General features: G+C 44.6%; 2 protein-coding genes across 2 annotated transcripts in view; one reads left to right on the top strand and one right to left on the bottom strand.

Moving 5' to 3' along the window:
* LOC137428272 (glutathione synthetase-like) overlaps nucleotides 1-3,157 on the top strand; it is a 45,063-nt gene extending 41,906 nt beyond the window's left edge. The window contains exon 6 of the mRNA XM_078777452.1: nucleotides 1,651-3,157. Coding sequence (XP_078633578.1) covers nucleotides 1,651-1,804 — 154 coding nt within the window. The 3' untranslated portion in view covers nucleotides 1,805-3,157. The remainder of the gene's footprint in view (nucleotides 1-1,650) is intronic.
* Nucleotides 3,158-5,521: 2,364 nt separating this feature from the next.
* The window catches only part of LOC137428271 (uncharacterized), a 149,972-nt gene continuing 140,408 nt past the window's right edge, over nucleotides 5,522-15,085 (bottom strand). The window contains exons 13-16 of the mRNA XM_078777451.1: nucleotides 11,702-11,821; nucleotides 11,422-11,598; nucleotides 6,503-6,589; nucleotides 5,522-6,397 (exon numbers count right to left, since the gene is read on the bottom strand). Of these exons, the coding sequence (XP_078633577.1) occupies nucleotides 6,290-6,397; nucleotides 6,503-6,589; nucleotides 11,422-11,598; nucleotides 11,702-11,821 (492 nt within the window). The 3' untranslated portion in view covers nucleotides 5,522-6,289. The remainder of the gene's footprint in view (nucleotides 6,398-6,502; nucleotides 6,590-11,421; nucleotides 11,599-11,701; nucleotides 11,822-15,085) is intronic.

Below are 15,085 nucleotides of genomic sequence, written 5' to 3'. Positions count from 1 at the left end.
GCATTTAAATGGACATCATCACAGGTTGTTTGGCCAGAGAAGTGAGCTGTGGAGCCCTGGTTGAGGGAAGAACACTTTAATGAGGGGCCGCCCTGCATGGTGGAATGGCCCGAAAGGTGGCGCTGCCTACAGGTGGCCAGCCTCGTGCATGAAGGCAGTCCCAGAGGAGGTAGAATCTGTGTCCGCATATGCGCGTAGCAGAAGACATCTCGTCTTTCTCTGCTTCATCGCTTACCAAGAGGACCACTTCGAGAGACGCAAGTGCATTGCTCCTCATCACCATCCTCTCCTTTCTTTCCCCGAGCCACACTTCACCCTTTGCCACACCACCCTGCATGACGCCATCGTCCTACAGCCATGACCCCTCCCCTGTGATCCCCATCATTGTCTGAATCTGGTATTGTCGGTGCCATTAGCACGGTTATTTCTCTAGTATACAATTTTGTGTGTTTCCCATTTCATCCATCTGTGCTGACGGCCATCTGTTCCTTTTATTTACTTATTATCCTGTCTTTCCTTATTTCCCCATCTTCTTCTTATTAACAAAACATTTTAATTGCAAGAAACGTTTTCCCACCTTCCTCTCTTTGCGTGTGAACAACCGTGTGAACAACTGCCAAATTTGGTTTGTTTGTTGCACGATCCTTGGGGGGGGATTGTAAATGTAAATTAATGCAGTATAGTGTAAATTCAAACATCATAGGTCTTTAGACCTCCGGCGCAGTGTCTGCCTTAGCTGGACTTCCGACGTGACAGTATGTTCAACAAGTGATGTTTGGTTTGGTGGCCTACCTATTCAACCTCTGTTCCTTTCTGTGAAATAATTTGATTTACTTTTAAACAAATTAGTCAGCTTTTCAATGGAAGATAAATCAGGAACTCCATGTTTACCTCCGCCACCAAAAGGTGGACGGAGCTTTCACCCCTGTTTGTTTGGCTGTCTGATTGTGAACAGGATATCTAAAAAAGTTGTGGATGGATTTGGAGAAACTTGGTGGACAGGTTGGGTGTGTCAAAAGAACGAATTAAGTAGATTTGGTGAAGATCTGGATCTGGATGCGAATCCGAGAATTTTTTTAAGTTATTTTTTTTCATCATTGATAGATAGGCCCAAAACCGATACACAGCATGATATCTCCAAAAGGTGTGGTCGGATTATGACAAAACTTGGTGGATGAATTGGATAGGTGACAAGAACAAGCCAATTCGATTTGGGTTCAGGTCCCGATCCAGATCCAACCCATCAGTGGATGCAAAACGTAAACTGTTCAGCCTTGCCGAGGTATGCGCTCTACCTAGTGCCGTTCCAATTCATTTGAGGATTCTTTAAAAAATGTTTTTAAATAAAGTAACTTGGGCATATACTTTTTTCCCCCTGATATTGGGATTTCTATCATTATATTTATGCTTGTTGATATTGTTGTGTTGTCATACTTGCTGACAAATAAAAAAAAACACAAGTATAGCCTCAAAATGCTGTGAAAGTTCAACAATGGTTTCTGTTTTAGCTTGAAATGCCTGTACGATAGCCTTTGTTGCCATAGCGACGTATATTCACCCTTAAGAACCTTCACAAAATTCCACCTTAACTGTTTGTCGATGGAGGATGTCATGAAGAAGTTCATCAGTGTGCAAACTATAATCTTACAGGTGTGGCACAGACATGATCTTCAATTCCTGTTGTGGACACCTGCTGCGCAGCAAAGATGCAAGGTGCCCTGATAGTGGAGTAATATCAGGTGAGGCCCTGCTGGACAGCCCCTGTCTTGTTGAAAAGCCAACAAAAACAAGAACACAGGCCTGAAGTGCAATCCTACGTCATGGAGAGCTTAACAAAAAGGTGGACAATAAGTTTGCAAACATTTAAATGTAAAACTGTTCTGCGTAGTACCGCCCCCTCCCCTCCTACGTCTAATATTTTCAGTGATATTTTAGAAAAATCTTACTGTAATTCACCAAATGTCTGTCCGTCCGTTCGAAGGTACCGCAAAAACGGCTCAACCGATCGCAACGATATTTTGGGTGGGTATTCCTGGGACCCCTGGGAGTAAAATAGGTAATATTATTTTTCCAAGTTTTCCAATTTTTCCAATTACGATGGAATAATATTTCCCGATATGAACAGTGATGTGGCTTTTGTTGAAATTCTACAAATACTGTTTATTCTACGTTCCAAGAGAGAGTAGATCGACTCCTGACGAACTCTTCCTATATAAACGTGTGCCTCCGAAGTAACATGGCAGCGTGTGCAAAGCGACTGAGAAAGACGTGTAGCGGCCGCTTCCGTTTTGCAGAATTCAATCTTTTTTTCAAAATGGGCGCCATGTACTGTTTCGATTTTGATGATCTGCGTGAGATATGATTCAACGGATGTTTATATGAATTGTTTAAAATAAAAAAAGCCTTCAATTTCTGATATTTTTCCTTTTCATTTGGGCCTCCCAATTGAAGCCCCGCCCATAGGGCGTGTATCGTTGCTAGTTTATTTAATGCAGACTGATGTTGTGAGGGATTTATTTACCTTGATTAAAAAAAAAAAGATTCTGATGAGTATAAATGTGCTGTTTGGTGTTATGTGACATTCCACTCGAATATGCCTCCAAATTGCTGTTGAAGCAGAAAGCACCATTTTGCCTTTTTGGCATTCTTTTTCTGAAATGTCTTTCCTCTCTTTTTTTGTATGCAAAGTCGAGGCTCGTGGAAGAGCGAGAACACAGAACGGATCAGGCGGTAATATAAGAGGGAGAGCAGAAAGAGAAGGTGGAAATGCCAACAACAGGGCAGAGGGACAACAAGAGAATCAAATCAAATAGGCCAAGGGACTGCTAGTGCCATACAGGCCGTACACCTTGCTCAGACACAAGGATGAGGGGTAGGAGAGAATTTGAAGAAGGGCATCAGATGGATACACAGAAGGAAAATTTGGTGGGTGGAGTGGTTTAACAGGTGCAGATGGGATCGTGGTTTTGGTTGGGGAATGATCTGGAGACCTCTTCACTGTTATAAACTGGACGACTCGGTTGGTGTTACATCGCCCCCTTCCCCATCTCGAAAACCCCCTCACACCACCAATGCTTCACCTGGTTACCTCTGTAACAATGAAGAGGAGGGTTTGTCTCACCTCAGCTGGAAATAAACTTCTTACCCATTAACCATGTCTGTGACTCTCCATATCTCTTTAAACACGCATCACTTGTCGGTGACATTGCTTCTGCTTTACCAGTCTTGGAGAAGAACACGTGTCGTGCTGAATCAACAGAGGAACCCTCAAAATTCTCAAAATTAAAAACTCAAAATTCGGCTTGGGAACCGGGCTAATCGCATTCAGCATACCCTACTTATGTTAAAAAGTGAGGTTCCCAACTTTTACCCAAAAATGCACCGAACATTCACATTTCTCAGAAATCAGTCTGGTCTATTATTCTCATTTGTCATAATTATATTATTGTGATTGTAAACAAAATGAATATGGAGAAACAGCGTGAACAAAGAATTAACGCTTCTTCCTCTTCTTCTTCTTCAACGGATGATGGAGAAACTCAGCCACTCATGAGATTGCCAAGACATCAACATAAATGTTATTATTCCCTGTACTTTTGGCAACGTACACTACTGCCCAGATCTTTTTAAACTCGAGTGAGGGTTAAACCAAAGCTTTCAGAATCATTGCAATCTCCCGCGATGAAGTTTACTACGAGGGCCTTTCACTTACTCACCGCAGGCAGGTTGGTGGGCTTTCTGTCTTCTACCGACTCCTCTCCGGCCTTGCTCCCCCGGCTCTCTCTGGGCTCTGTCCCCCAAATATTCCTACAGGTCGCACAAGATCTGCCAGCAACCCTCTGATGGTTAAACTGCCGAAATCAAGACTCTCTTCTCACCTTCACTCCTCTTTTCTCCCACCTCTGGAACAAACTCCCTCACGCTCTTCAATCCCACTCCTCCCTCCAGGTCTTTAAAACAGCTGTTCACCACCATCTCTTATCTTCCCCCATCCAAAACCTTGATCTTTTCTACCCCTGCTAATTTCACCCCAGATCTTCTTTTTTGAAATGCCGACTTCTTTCCTGGAGGTCCTTGCAGTGTCCTTGTGTTTTATACTTAAAACCCCCCTTCCCACACCTCCTCCCCTCAAGCCCTCTCCCTCCCACAGATCTCCCGATGACGCTGCTCTCAAATGTTGTTTGTGTGCTTCCTCCTCTCTCCCCATCTTGTCTGCCGCTCCCCTCATATGTTTTATGTCTGTTTGATTTTTTTGTGATTGTCAGCTCTTTCACGAGCCTCGATCTTGTATTCAAAAAAAAATAAAAAACCATCACTCGTGACGCACCACTTTGTTCACGGCATTAAAAAAAAATCTGGGTCCAAAGGAGTCCATGGGGAGAGGGGGAATGGTTGCCCCTCCCAAAATAGGTATTTTTTATTACTTGCAAAATCGAAGATTTTTCAAGTGTATTCATCGGTTGCGTTTGTGGTTCTGTCTGTCTGTTTGGCACCGGCCTACAGGTCACAATTCTAAACCGATCGTCACGAAACTTCACCAAGTTGTATAGGTCGTGCCAATTGAGAAGCCTATTGTTTTTGGGGTCAAAAGGTCAAAATAGGCCAAAGGTCACCAACTTTGCCACATTTCTAAAATCCTCAATTTTCATCCGATTGACTTGAAATTTGAAGATTTGCAAATCAGTTCACTGAATTCAACCACCAAGTATATTTGAGGTCAACATAGGCCAAAAGGTCAATATAGGCCAAATTTCTAAAATCCTCAATTTTCATCCAATTGACTTGAACATTGAACAGCATTTGCACATTGTCACTAAATAGGGAAACGAACTATTTTTGAGGTCAAAAGGTCAAAGGTCAACTCAAGGTCAACCTCACAAAATCATCATTTTTCATCAGAAAAATCGTCGCTTTTCTTCCTATTGACCCGAGCTTTGATCAAGATTGTCAATTTTAATATTGATGAAATGGACAATTTGCTGTATCAATGGAATTTTATTTCTTCGGGGTCGGGGGCGGATTTTGCAAGTATCGTGCTCCGCATGACGTCTTCTTGTTTAGTTTGTTTGTTTAAATTCTCATGATTACATTAGAATGATTCCAGATGCTGCCCTGTCTTCTAGCATCCATTGAAATTGGTTTAAAATACCGTGATACTGTTGAAAATACCTGTAGTCAGCGTAGCATACAGTACTGCTTTTTCTACCAGGTGAGTGCCCAGGCCCCGACAGACAACCTCACCAATGTATAATTTGCCATCTCACACAAAACACCTGCAGGGCTCTATTACAAACACCATTCTATCAAATCCCAATACTCTGTGCTTTTATAGTTGCGGCTGCAATAACAATGGATTTTAAAAAGTGAACAAAAGTGGGACGTCAAGGTAAAAAAATTTTAACATCTTCTCCTGCAATGACCTTTTGCGGCAAGTAACCCATCTTCCACAAAGGAAATCAGCACATTTACTTTCCTGACAAGTCTCAGCACAAAGTAAAAAACATTCAACCGGAAATAAAAGGAAAAAACAAACAAACATTTAATCTCAGCATGGAAATTAGAAATGCTTTGGAAGGATTTACAAATCACTTTGAAAGTTTTAATTTCTCATTTATCACTATACAAAAACCACATAATGCCCCAACCCAAGCATGCCGAGTTCAGATCCCCCAACTCAATATGATTGCATCTCGAGCGATAAAAAAAACAAAAAACCAAAGCATTAAAAAGTTCAGCAAGCATTCCAGGAGGTTGAAGCAGTGCCATGTCAGCATGCGAGGCATGAGCGCCGCCTGCATCGTCTGGTATCGGTTCATTAAAACAGTAAGGAGGTACACGGAAACACGCGGGTTAAATCAAGTGCGCAAAAGTAAAATATGCAAAACTTGTGTGGACTAAGATGCATTACACGCCTGTACAGCAAGCACAATTGTACACATCACAGAACACGAAGGCACTCTTTTCTAAACGACCACACTCACAGCTTCTTCCTCTTCATCTTTAAAAAGGCACAGTCATGTAATTTTGTCATCACCAAATAAAGGTTAAAATCAGGTGATGCAAATATATTACTTTTTGCAGCGAGAATTATTGCTGTTTTCAGCTGTTACTAAAACGCAATTTAAAACCATTTTTCACATAAAGAACTGGAGAGATGGGCTTTCCAAACTTCAGGAAAATCAAGTAGAGAAAACCTTCACTCTGGTTATCACACCTTGACTTGCTCATAGCACACCACCGCCCAACCCCTCAACCCCCACCGCTCCGCAACACCGCATCCCACCGACGTCTACCACTCCGCATCTCCCGTGGCTCGAGAGAACACAAAGTCACAGCCCTTCAGGTTCATGATGCCGTCTTTCAAGTGAAACTTCCACTTGTTCTTCGTGCGGTGGATCTGTTGACGACAAACGAAATGAGTAAAATAAAGGAAACCATTGAGCGATTCCGTCGGCCAAACAGCCGCCAAAGAGTTCCACACAAACACAGAATTGTATGGTACCTTGTCATACTGGCACACGACCAGGTTGTCCGTCTCGAAAAGCTCGGCACCTTCATCGCTGTCATCGTCATCGGAATTAAGGGAATCCTGTTACGATACAAACAGGGGGGAAGTGGCAAAATGTAAGACGAGGACAACTCAACTATTGGTAGCCATTCTTCCCTCAGTTGTAGTATAATAATCGTCTTGATGAACGGCGCGACTATGGACCACATTTCTTCATATTCATTCTCCTTCTTTAGATCAACCCCCTTTTTAACCTCAATAAATGCTCTATTGATTTCATCCATTGTTATGGTTATGTTCTCACCCCTGTCTGTGCCTGTCTGTCTGGTACTTACAAAAATCCAAGATTGGTTGGTCGCGTGTGTGGTTCTGTCTGTCTGTTTGTTTGTTTGTACGTCAAATTTAAACCGATCTTCAGGAAACAGGAAACTTCACCGACAATGGTGCAGTTCATCACAAGCAAGAAGCCTTTTGATTTTGAGGTCAAAAGGTCAAACAATCAACACAGGCCAAAGATCAACAACTTCGCCAACTTTCTAAAATCCTCAATTTTCATCCGATTGACTTGAAATTTGAAGAAGATTTGCAATCAAGTTACTGAATTCAGCCACCAATTATTTTGGGGTCATCACGGGCCAAAATAACAATATAGGCCAAAGGTCAACAACTTAGTAGAAATTTCTAAAATTGTCAATTTTCATCCAATTGACTTGCCATTTGAAGAGCATTTTCATATCAGGTCATTGAATTCAACCACCAATTATTGTTGTTAGGCCGAATAGGCCAAATTTCTAAAATCTTCAATTTTGATCTGATCGACTTGAAATTTAAATAGGATTTGCATATTTGGTCAATGAATACAGCCACCAATTAATTTTAAGGACAAATTTGTATCAGGGATCTCGCAAGTATCGGGCGAGTTTGTTTGTTTATTTGATTGTTTTTGTTTGGTTTGTTTGTTTGCTTGTGAGCAGGATAACTCAAAAAGTTGGGACGGATTTGGATGAACCTTGGTGGGCAGGTTGGATGTGTTACAAGGATGAATCGGTTCGATTTTGATGAAGATCTGGATATGGATCCAGATACAATAATTTTTCAAGTTATTCTTAACCATCGAGAGATATTTCGATGAATTTGGACAAAACTTGGTAGATGAATTTGTTAGATGACAAGAACAAGCGAATTAGATTTTGCTACAGGTCTGTATCTAGATCCGGCCCTTCAGTGGGATACAAAACGTAAACTGTTCAGCCTGGAGGAGGTATGCGCTCTACCAACTGCCGTTCCAGTTCTATCTATCCTCCAAAACAGATCAACACCTGCCTTCATCAGCAAGACCAATTATTAATTATACAAAAGGGGATAACCCCTTTATCTCATTCCAGGTCCATCGTTTCCATAATCAAGTTGACAACTTAATTGAATAACCAAATAATTACATCAACATAACGGGCCTATTTTGGCCTTGTCCTTTTGGTCAATTTAACTTTAATTTTTGGTATTGGACGTCTTGGGTGGCACAGCCTTCTCCTTGGGAGTAGTTTGGTGTTCGGCCCGAGTAACCCTGCGAGCATCAAGCATCAACCATGAAATGTGGATTTATAACCCGTGTACACGAGATGAGACTGGGAGATTGCCTTCTCCTTCAAGCTCATTTGTGACAGTTTGGTTTTTACTGACAACCCAACAGTAGAGTGGTAATTATCTTGTTCAAGTGTTCAATCCAAAATTTCCAATACTGTGCCTTAAACTGGATATGAACTGACAACCTCTGGGACGGCAATCCAATATCCTCCTCACGACACAACAACAAATATAACTAGAGCTGAGAGCAGTGATGATAGGCTTGCAGGTAAAATGGCCGCCACACCACATGACTGATGACGTCATCATTTTCAATACATTTTCCTCATGGGTAGTCGATCATATTTGTAAATTTTGGTTTGGATTGGTTAAGTGGTTCTGGAGATGTACATTTTCCATTTTTTTCCCTTGAATCCAACATGGCCACCACACCACGTGACTGATGATGTCCTAGTTGGCAAACAAAATTCCTCATGTGTAGTAAATCATACATATGAAGTTTCAGATTGATCCATTGAGTGGTTCTGGAAATGTGGATTTTCAAATATTTTTTATTTAAATCCAAGATGGATGTCATACCACGTGACTGTTGATGTCATAGTTCAGAAACATTTTTCCTCATGTGGAGTTGATCATACATATGAAATTTCGTATTGAGCTGTTCAGCAGTTCTGGAGAAAAAGATATTTAAAGGTTTTCCTTAAATCCAAGATGGCCACAATATTACGTGACTGAAGACATCATCGTTACCCTCGCCAGAGGAGAGGGTAATGCATTTGAGTCCGTTTGTTTGTCTGTTTGTTTGTCCTCACAGAATAAATATGATTTTCTCTGCAACCGTTGGTCCGATTGACAGGAAATTTTCACCATAGGTGCAACTCCACCTGTAGAATTTTTTTGGAATACAAGATCGAGGCTCGTGTAAGAGTTAACAATAAACACAAAAAAACGGACACACAAAACATACAATAAAGGGAGCGGGGGACAAGATGGGGAGAGAGAGAGGGAAGCACGCAAGTACAACAGCAGAGAACAGGGACATTGGGAGATCTGTGGGAGGCAGAGGGCTTGGGGGGAGGAGGCATGGGAATGGGGTGTGGGGTGGGAGAGGAATAAAACACATGGACACTGCTAGGACTTCCAGGAAAGAAGTCGGTATTTCAAAAAAGTGGATCTGGGGGTGAATTAACGGGGGTAGAAAAGATCAAGGTTTTGGATGGGGGAAGATAAGAGATGGTGGTGAACAGCCGTTTTAAAGACCTGGAGGGAGGAGTGGGATTGAAGAAAGTGAGGGAGTTTGTTCCAGAGGTGGGAGAAAAGAGGAATGAAGGAGTGAAGGTGAGCAGAGAGTCTTGATTTTGGCAATTTCCCCAGAAGAGGGTTGCTGGCAGATCTTGTGCGACCTGTAGGAATATTTGGGGGACAGAGCACAGACAGAGATGGGGGAGAAAGGCCGGATAGGAGTCGGTCGAAGATAGAAAGACCACCAACCTGCCTGCGGTGAGTGAGTGACAGGCCCTCACAATCATCTTCATCGCGGGAGATTCCAATGATTCTGAAAACTTTGGTTTCAACAGCGTGAAGCCAAGCTCGGTGTAAGGCAGGAGCACCAGCCCAGAGGGGAGACCAGTATCCCATTGAGCTGCGGATGAAAGCATTGTATGTGGTGATGAGCTCAGGTGTGCCAAGGAAGGACTTCGCACGACGGAGGATGTCCAGTCGGTGACTAGCTTTGGAGGCCAGCTTGGAAATGTGGTTTTCCCAGGAAAGATCATGGCAGATAGTGACATCCAAAAGCTTGAGTGACAGAACTTCCTGGAGAGGATTATTCAGAAAGTGGATGGGAGGGTTGTCCAGTCGGTCTTTTCGGAGAGACATCGTAAGAGTGTGAGATTTGTCAGGATTGAAAGACATGTTCCACTTGTTTGACCAGTCTATGATTTTGTCCAGGTCTGCAGAGAGTGAGGAGGCTGCGGACTGCCGATCTGAGGGATGAGGAATGGAGCGGCAGATAGTGGAGTCATCAGCAAAGAGATGGCGAGGATTTTCCAGAGTCGGAGAGATCATTGATGAAGACCAGAAATAGCACAGGGCCCAGAACACTACCTTGGGGAACTCCAGCCTGAACAGGAAGGGGAGATGAGATAAATCCATTCAGGGCCACACGTTGACTATGACCAGAGAGGAAGTCCGCAAGCCATGCATGGAGATTTCCATGGATACCATAGGAGGAGAGTTTGGTGAGCAGAGCGGAGTGCCAGACCGTATCGAATGCACGTGATATGGGCAATGCAATGTCAATGGAGACAGCTCTACTTTCCTGTTTGGCATTGAGGACCTCCATCCATTGTTGAGCCAGCAGAAGCAGCATGTCCAGAGTAGAGTGACCTGGTCTGAAACCAAATTGATGATCAGAGATCAAGCCATTGGAGAAGAGGAAGGATTTGATATCTGAAGCAATGATGGATTCCATGACTTTGCTGATAATTGGGAGCAGGTTGATTAGTCTGGAGTTGCAAGGATCTGTTTTTGCACCTTTTTTGTGCAAAGCGGTAATGTTGGCTGATTTCCAAGCTGATGGCAGATGGCCTTGAGCAAAAGAGAGGGTGAAGAGAACAGAGAGAGGGTGTGAAAGAGCGGCAGAGCAGGATTTTAGGACCCGTGGGCTGATGCCGTCTGGTCCAGTTGCAGAATCAGTCCAGGATTGACAGAAACTTCTCCACCTTGTCAGGAGAGGAGGACACAGAGTCCAGGAGTAGCTAGATACGAAGGGCATCCGGCCATAAAAACATTGCCTCAAACAGGGAACCATGATTGTCATGGGGTCCACAAGGCTAACCCCCGCTCTAGCGGGGAAAAATGGCCTTAAAACGATCATTCATTCATATTCATTCATTCATGGCTGCCAAACCACATGACCGATGAGGTTTTTTTTTTTTTTTTCCCCCTCAAAGTTTTATCCACATGACTCGGCGATCATATTTGTAAAATTTTGCGTTGATCAGTTCAGCGGTTCTGGAGAAGATGTTTCATGTTTATGGAGTCATAGGCAATGGCAGCCAATGTCAGTCAAAATTGCAAAAACAAAATTGATGATGCACTAAGTTACATTGGTATCTATAATGAGTTACGGTTTCATAGAGCTAGCCATAACGGTTTTCCCGGAATCCTCTCCAAAAATGTGAGAATATTAATCCCAACAAGAACAATAGGTTTCCAGTGGGAACCTCAATGGAAGCCTAAAAAATAAATGTAAAACTAATTATTTTGAACCTCCCTACCATACAACAACCCATCTCAATGAATAGGTAATAGGTATCAAACCTCACCGCTTGGTTTTGCTCAGCATCTTCACCCAGATCATCATCTTTCTCCTTGCCATCTTCATCCCTATCCTCCTCCTCTTCTTCATAATCCTCATCCGAAGATGTGTCTCCTGCACCATCAACCTGGATGACAACCTGTGCCGGCTTGCTGTTGCTTGAAGCTTCGGGAGGAATTCCAAGCTATGGGTATGAAAGAGAATTTTATTATTATTTTATTTTAAGTCTGACAATCAAGTGTTATGGCAGTAGCTGCACGAAGACAGTGGCCGGTTGCTCCACAAACCTGTGGAGCAGGCTGCAGTCGACCCGCGATGACAGATTGCTGAAGCTGCTGATGTGGCTGTCCTATGGCAGGTTGCAAGACCACCTGCCCATGGGCATTTGTGGCAAGCTGTGTGATAACCTGAAATGAAAAAGGAAAAAAAACATGTATAAACACCTTCTAACACCAACAAAAATTATGTACATATAATTATATTGTTATAGATCGCGGTTAGGATGTTATAGACCGAGCGGTGGTTTAAAACCACGACCTAACAAAACTCACCCGATTCCACCCGACCGTTGGTTGTATCGCACCCTAGCTGCTCAATGAGGGAAAAGACAAAAGCGACGCAATGCAAGAGGAAAACGGAGACAAAAAAAGGTTTGAAATATTACTACTGAATTTATTTCTACTATTTACACACAAGCAACAAAAAGCAATTCAGTTTATTTACAAGTACAAGACGCAGGTGACACAGTGCAAATTTAGCTTATCTACAGACTTAACTTATTACCCAGGACAGAACAAACAAAGACGACTCACACGGGGAATGCCAGGGATGGCAGAAGGTGGATGGCTGGCGGGAGAGGAAAGGTCCAAGGGGGGGTCTTGCAGCACAACCGGCGCGTTCAGCAGCCGCCGTTCCGTTTCGGCCCTGCTCCGAACCGCCGTTCAGGCCCCCTTTGGCGGTGGGGTGGCGCGGCTGCGGCGGCCTCCGTCCGCTGCGTTCCCAGGACTTGTCTCACTGGTCTGGTCCCTCAACCCTCAACTCTTTCTTGCTTCTCTCACTTCTCACCACCGACTCCTCTCTCTGGCAACCGACTGTGACCAACTCCTTGCAACCAACTCCTCCTCTCTTCACAACCCTTCTTTTTCCAACCCAGAGTGCATCTCTCTTTCTTCTTCTCTTTTCCACTTCCGGTTGCGCCCTTTTATAGCGCCCCCAGCGATCACGCCCCCGGCGCTTTGGACACGCCCATCGGGGCGCTCACCTCGGCCCTGGCTGGTCGCACGACCCTCGGGCTCCGCCCCGGACGACGACGGGCGGGCGCGCCCCTCCCCTCCTCTGACGAGGTGGAGACACGCCTTTCTTCTCCGACCCGAGCCTCGTGGTCAATGGTGGTTATTGGAGGGGAGGTAATATGGGCAATCGAGGCTCGCCAATGACGAGAGGGGGATGTAATATGAGGTCATTGGAGGTTTTGGAGGGGATGGAAAGGGAGATTTTTGGGGATGGGAAGGAAAGGGGATCTATTCTCTTTCACTGGTGCAATGGAGTATTTCAATTAATGGGAGACACAGCCTTATCCTAAAACACAGAATAAGATATAACTATCGAACATGAATATCCTATGATTGGCTGACGTGTATGCTTGTGGACTATGGGACGCCCTTTTGATCTTACACAGCTCCGGAGGCAGGAGGCACAGCACAACAACAATAATAATAATCATACAGCACACAATAAAAAAAAAAAATATACAGTCCTCATATCCACAACACTGCACTCTCCTCCTCTTAGGCACGTCCCGGGCCTACAACTTTTAGCTTTAGCGTGACACGTAGGTGTAGTTCCCTCTATTTTTAACCTGACCCTGAGTGCGACAGTTTAAACATAAATAAATGTGTCCCGCTGCTCCATTGCACCCTGCCTAACAGACTTTCGCCCACAGTTAACCGAATTGCGGAATGGTCTTCAAACTATACACTGACGGTGGGGAGCATTATTTACAATGACTCTGCTTTTATTTACAAAACTAACCCAGGACCTGTAATTGTTCTTTCTGGGGGGAGGACAGTCTGCTCTGCATCAATGCACCATTAAAGCACCCAAAAACGCACCAATACACACCCAAGCACCAATCGGTGCAGTCCCCATTGTTCAATGAATAAAATAAAACCAACAAACCCAACCCTGCAGGTGTCTCTTGCTCTTCGGCTCCCTCTGCTGGTTATCATTATTTCTTCCAGTTGTTGTCATTTTCTTTGCTTTGCTTACTGGCGGCCTATTTTCAATAAAACTTGCACCCAATGTGTCCTTTTTATTTATTTATGGCCCACCAGGCCGACTATGTGTATGGTTCACCTGTGGGGCATTGGTGCCCTGTGGCCAATGTCCGCCAGCAAGATTTCGGGCCCTCATGGCCGGTTCCAGCAGAGGGGCCATGCCCCAACCCATGGGGTCCATAAGTGGTGCTCGGCCACTGACATGTGGTCCATAATGTGGTGCATCGATGCAGACAGCTGGTTCTGGGAATTTCGGGCGCACAATGGCCGACCCACGCACGCTCCCCTCGGCGCCCAACGGCGCTCAGGTCCTCATGTGGGAGACAAAAAAAGGGGGGACAAGACAGATGAGCGAGGGGTAAGGTCTTAAGGGTACACATCAAAAAGGCAATGCAAGGCAAAATGCGTACGGAGGGCGAAGTGAGAAAGCTCGTCCCTACCGTACGTCACCCCCCTGTTACCTAGCCCACCCTTGCCCTTACCCCATATGTACAAAACCTACACATTACCAATTTGTCACTACTGTCACGTCTTCCCCATATTTCCCCTATATCAAATTCGTCTCCACAATCCCTCTACTTCAAAATTTGCCATCATCAATTCATCATCAATCCTCATAAGGAGGCAGAGATGGAACATCAAAGCACAATGTCACACCCACGTCATGATGCGTCTCACATTCCAAACATTTGCCCAATAAAAAATAATAAAACATGGCATGGTGTGGAGTTCCTGTCACCTCCGGTGAGTGGGTGCAGATGGTGCGAGGAGATCCTTCATCCTAACTATCCTCTAAATGACTTTAACACACTTTACACTACCCGGGGTCTTTCTTCGGCCAAACCATTGGCCCTCTTACTCTATGGGTTCTAACAACCAATCCCCATTGACCAAACTGTGGTGCTTCTCAATTTGGGGTCTCACTCCCCCGATTCATCTCCCGGTGCCCTCGCACAATTTCTGGGCCGCGACGTGTAGCTCTCCCAACAGGTCTACCCACCTGCACACCTCCACCACTGTAGTTGCCACCCGAGCTTACCTAGCTCCTCACCCTAACCTAACTACCTGGGGACAGCCCCTCTCCTGGCTCTGTCACCCCATGGTGCCCTCTGGCACTGGGCTACCCGTGTCCGTCCTCCGGATCCTCGGGCCCCATTCACACAACTACTACCGGCTCCCAGAGCCCACCTGCGGCCTCACCTGGCCGACATCCTTACAGTGGTGGAGTGCCCAAACCAACTACACACACTAACAGGCTACACGCCCAGCCATTTCCACAACACTAATGCACCCATTCAAATACCATTCTTTCACCTCGCACCACAGATGCCAATATCCAAACCACAATTTACCTGTACCCTCTACCTAACACTTACACTACCCGCCCCGGGTATC

Source organism: Myxine glutinosa, chromosome 5 (genome assembly GCF_964187855.1).
Source record: "Myxine glutinosa chromosome 5, kmMyxGlut1.1, whole genome shotgun sequence".
NCBI classification, from domain to species: domain Eukaryota; kingdom Metazoa; phylum Chordata; class Myxini; order Myxiniformes; family Myxinidae; genus Myxine; species Myxine glutinosa.
The sequence above is the reverse complement of the archived record's forward strand: the minus strand, read 5'-3'. Positions and strand labels throughout refer to the sequence as shown.